We start from the raw sequence: 2,923 nt of genomic DNA on the forward strand, positions 1-2,923 counted from the left end.
TGTGAGTATATTTGTTAGGTTTTAGAGAAAACTCTCCTTGTCTTTTAAAGAAGCTGAACAAGGGTTCGAAAACGCTACATTTGAATTTCTTAAAACAACATTTTTCGGGATAGCACCTTTGTCCTTGAAAGCGACCATTGTGCCGTTATTATTGCTTTTGTTGACAAATAGGTACTTCATTTAAGTTGACATTCACTCCTTGTTTGTTAAATAAAGTATGCTAACTACAAATGAAGTTTACAAACATCTATGGCCTGCTATATAAATAATTCTACTCCAAATTAAGTTAACATCCTCCCATTGCCTGTTAAATACACTACTCTAAAAAAAAGTTGTCATCCACCTTTACCTGTTAAGTAAAGTATACCATACACAAAGTTAATGTCTACCCATTACCTGTTAAATAAAGCATTCTACTCTGAATAAAGTTAACATCCTCCCTTTACTTTACCTTTATCCGCCGCTTAAAAACAGCGGATAAACAGAGCTTCGATCTACAACACTGACATGCAAGCACTGCGACAGAATCTGCGCTTCAAACTTAGGAAGAATTAGCCATGAAAGAAGCTGGATGAAGACAACCTTGAGACCATCTTAAGCTAAATTGACCGTCTGCATAGACGAAAAGAGCAATACATCCGCCGCTTATACTCGTTTGTGTGTAGCGCGAAGAAAGAGACGTCTCTCTGCCACGAGCCGGAGAGCTTGGGTCAGGGGGACGCCATCAGTTATTAATATCCTCCCATTGCCTGCTGAATATTCTACTTTTAATAAAGTTGTCATCCACCTATTGACTTTAAACTAAAGTATATTATACCTAAACTTAACACACACCCATTGCCTGTTAAATAAAGTATGATACATAAAGTTAACATTCACTAACTGTCTGTAAACTAAAGTATACTTTAGCTCAATTTAACATCCACACTTTGATTGTTGCGTTTTTCTAGACCCGACCCGAGCTGGGAGATGTGAAACTCTTCGGCTCCTTCAAGATCACAGAACCCAACTCCGCTTATGCAGACTTTTCCGGGTAAGCCACCTTCAATATCACCAGTACTAACACTGGCAAATAAGACCAACCAAAACCAACACCCTCCCCCCCCCCCCCCCCCACACACGCACACACACACACCCACACACACACACACACACACAGAAATGTCTGATTTTCCAACTGAGAATGTCTTCATGTGTCCCAGCTGGAACATGTATATCTTTACATTTGCGTCTACTTTTTCATTCCTCTGGTATCCTTAAGATGTCGAGGGGAGGTGCAGGTTTCGTTCCTGTGCTAGGTGTGGAGCGCAACATGTATATCAATGTTCATAAACAGCGCAGGACGCCTTAATTAAATTTCAGAAAGTGACCAAAGTTTGTACAAGCTGTATCTAGATCAGAACTTGCAAATCTTTCTATACCAGCGACCACTTTTGTAAGAGGCTGCTATTTTTGTCAATTGACGTCGGTTGTCTAGTGGTTAGGCTACCGACTAGTAGTCGTAATCGTGGGAAATGCACTTTACAAGATTTCCCACTTGGCTCGGTCCTTTCAGAGAAGGATGTTTAACTCGGAGGTCTCGCCTTATAAATGACATAATAGCATTGATAGGGGTGTTGAAACTGTACAATTTTTACTTTCGTCAAGCCCCACTTGCATGTGCTTGTAAGTGGGACATTAAATGGTACTTGTTTCTTTCCGAGCGGTCCCCTTCTCCCACCAACATTCCCACATCCCCCATAAGGGAGCGATATCGCCCAAACTTGGTTCATTTTGGTTTTTGAATTGTAGGCCTATCAATACCAACTGACTAACCGTCAGTTTAGAAGAAGAAGAAGAAGAAGAAGAAGAAGAAGAAGAAGAAGAAGAAGAAGAAGAAAAAGAAGAAGAAGAAGAAGAAGAAGAAGAAGGATGAGCCACCATTGAGTCGATATGAGCGTAAAAACACGTACCTACATTACTTTTGTTCCCATGCAGCGAGGCTGGAGATGGGAAGCCTACAGTGATCTACCTTAAGGACTACACCGAGCCGCTCTATCTCAGCATCATCTCTGAGGAGACCAATGAGAAGGATTGTAACAGCACCTTCTTGGTCAAAATCCTGGACAAAAACGCTCTTATAAAGACAGGTAGGTGGCAGTTCTGTCACTTTCCAAGAATTACAAAAGTCGACATTGCCATAAAACACCTACTCAATCAAATCAATCATAAAATTACAAAGTATTTTTCTCATTTTGTTTTAGTAGAGAATTTACGGTGCTCGCAGCTGCTTAAGGTCATACGAGCGCCAGGAGATTAGAGGTGTTACAAAAGAGTAACAAACAAAAAAAAGAAGAGGGGAGATAAGGAAGCTAGATATTTGATAGGAAAGAAGGAGCAAACCCTATCAGAGCACCCGTCAACCACCCACTATTTTTCTCAAATCTACAAAACCCATAATAATAATAATAATAATGACAGTCTTGTTGTTGTTCTGTTTCGATATTGAAGTGGCTATTTTGATATGGCTGTTCATATTGGTTGTGATTTTTTGTTGTCACTGATGCTACGACTGAAGTTCTTGATGCTGTTTTTGTCGTTTCTTCTCTTATTTCTATGGTTACTGTTGTGGTCTGAGTTTGCCTACTCTTCCCCATTTGTGGGTCCTATCTGCTGCACCAGAGGCATCGGAGCTGTAGACAGAGAAAAGGACCAAATGAAACAAAAGGGTCGTTTTTTTTTCACGGATCTATAAACAGTTGAAAGGGCTGTTGAATCCATACAAAATTTATAAAAATCTCTTCAATGTGCTTAACTGACTTTCTTTGTTAACCACTTTAGAATAAACGAAATATCATACACACACACATACACACACACACACACACACACACACACACACACACACACACACACACACACACACACACACACACACACACAG

At 40.2% G+C, this 2,923-nt stretch overlaps 1 protein-coding gene across 1 annotated transcript in view; it reads left to right on the top strand.

Annotated features, from left to right (window-relative positions):
* Positions 1-2,923, top strand: part of LOC101864238 — a gene marked incomplete in the record, with an annotated part of 27,784 nt that overhangs the window by 16,752 nt on the left and 8,109 nt on the right. The window contains 2 exon segments of the mRNA XM_013085452.2: positions 951-1,033; positions 1,978-2,129. Of these exon segments, the coding sequence (XP_012940906.1) occupies positions 951-1,033; positions 1,978-2,129 (235 nt within the window).

The sequence above is a fragment of the Aplysia californica genome, unplaced genomic scaffold, assembly GCF_000002075.1.
Source record: "Aplysia californica isolate F4 #8 unplaced genomic scaffold, AplCal3.0 scaffold00375, whole genome shotgun sequence".
NCBI classification, from domain to species: domain Eukaryota; kingdom Metazoa; phylum Mollusca; class Gastropoda; order Aplysiida; family Aplysiidae; genus Aplysia; species Aplysia californica.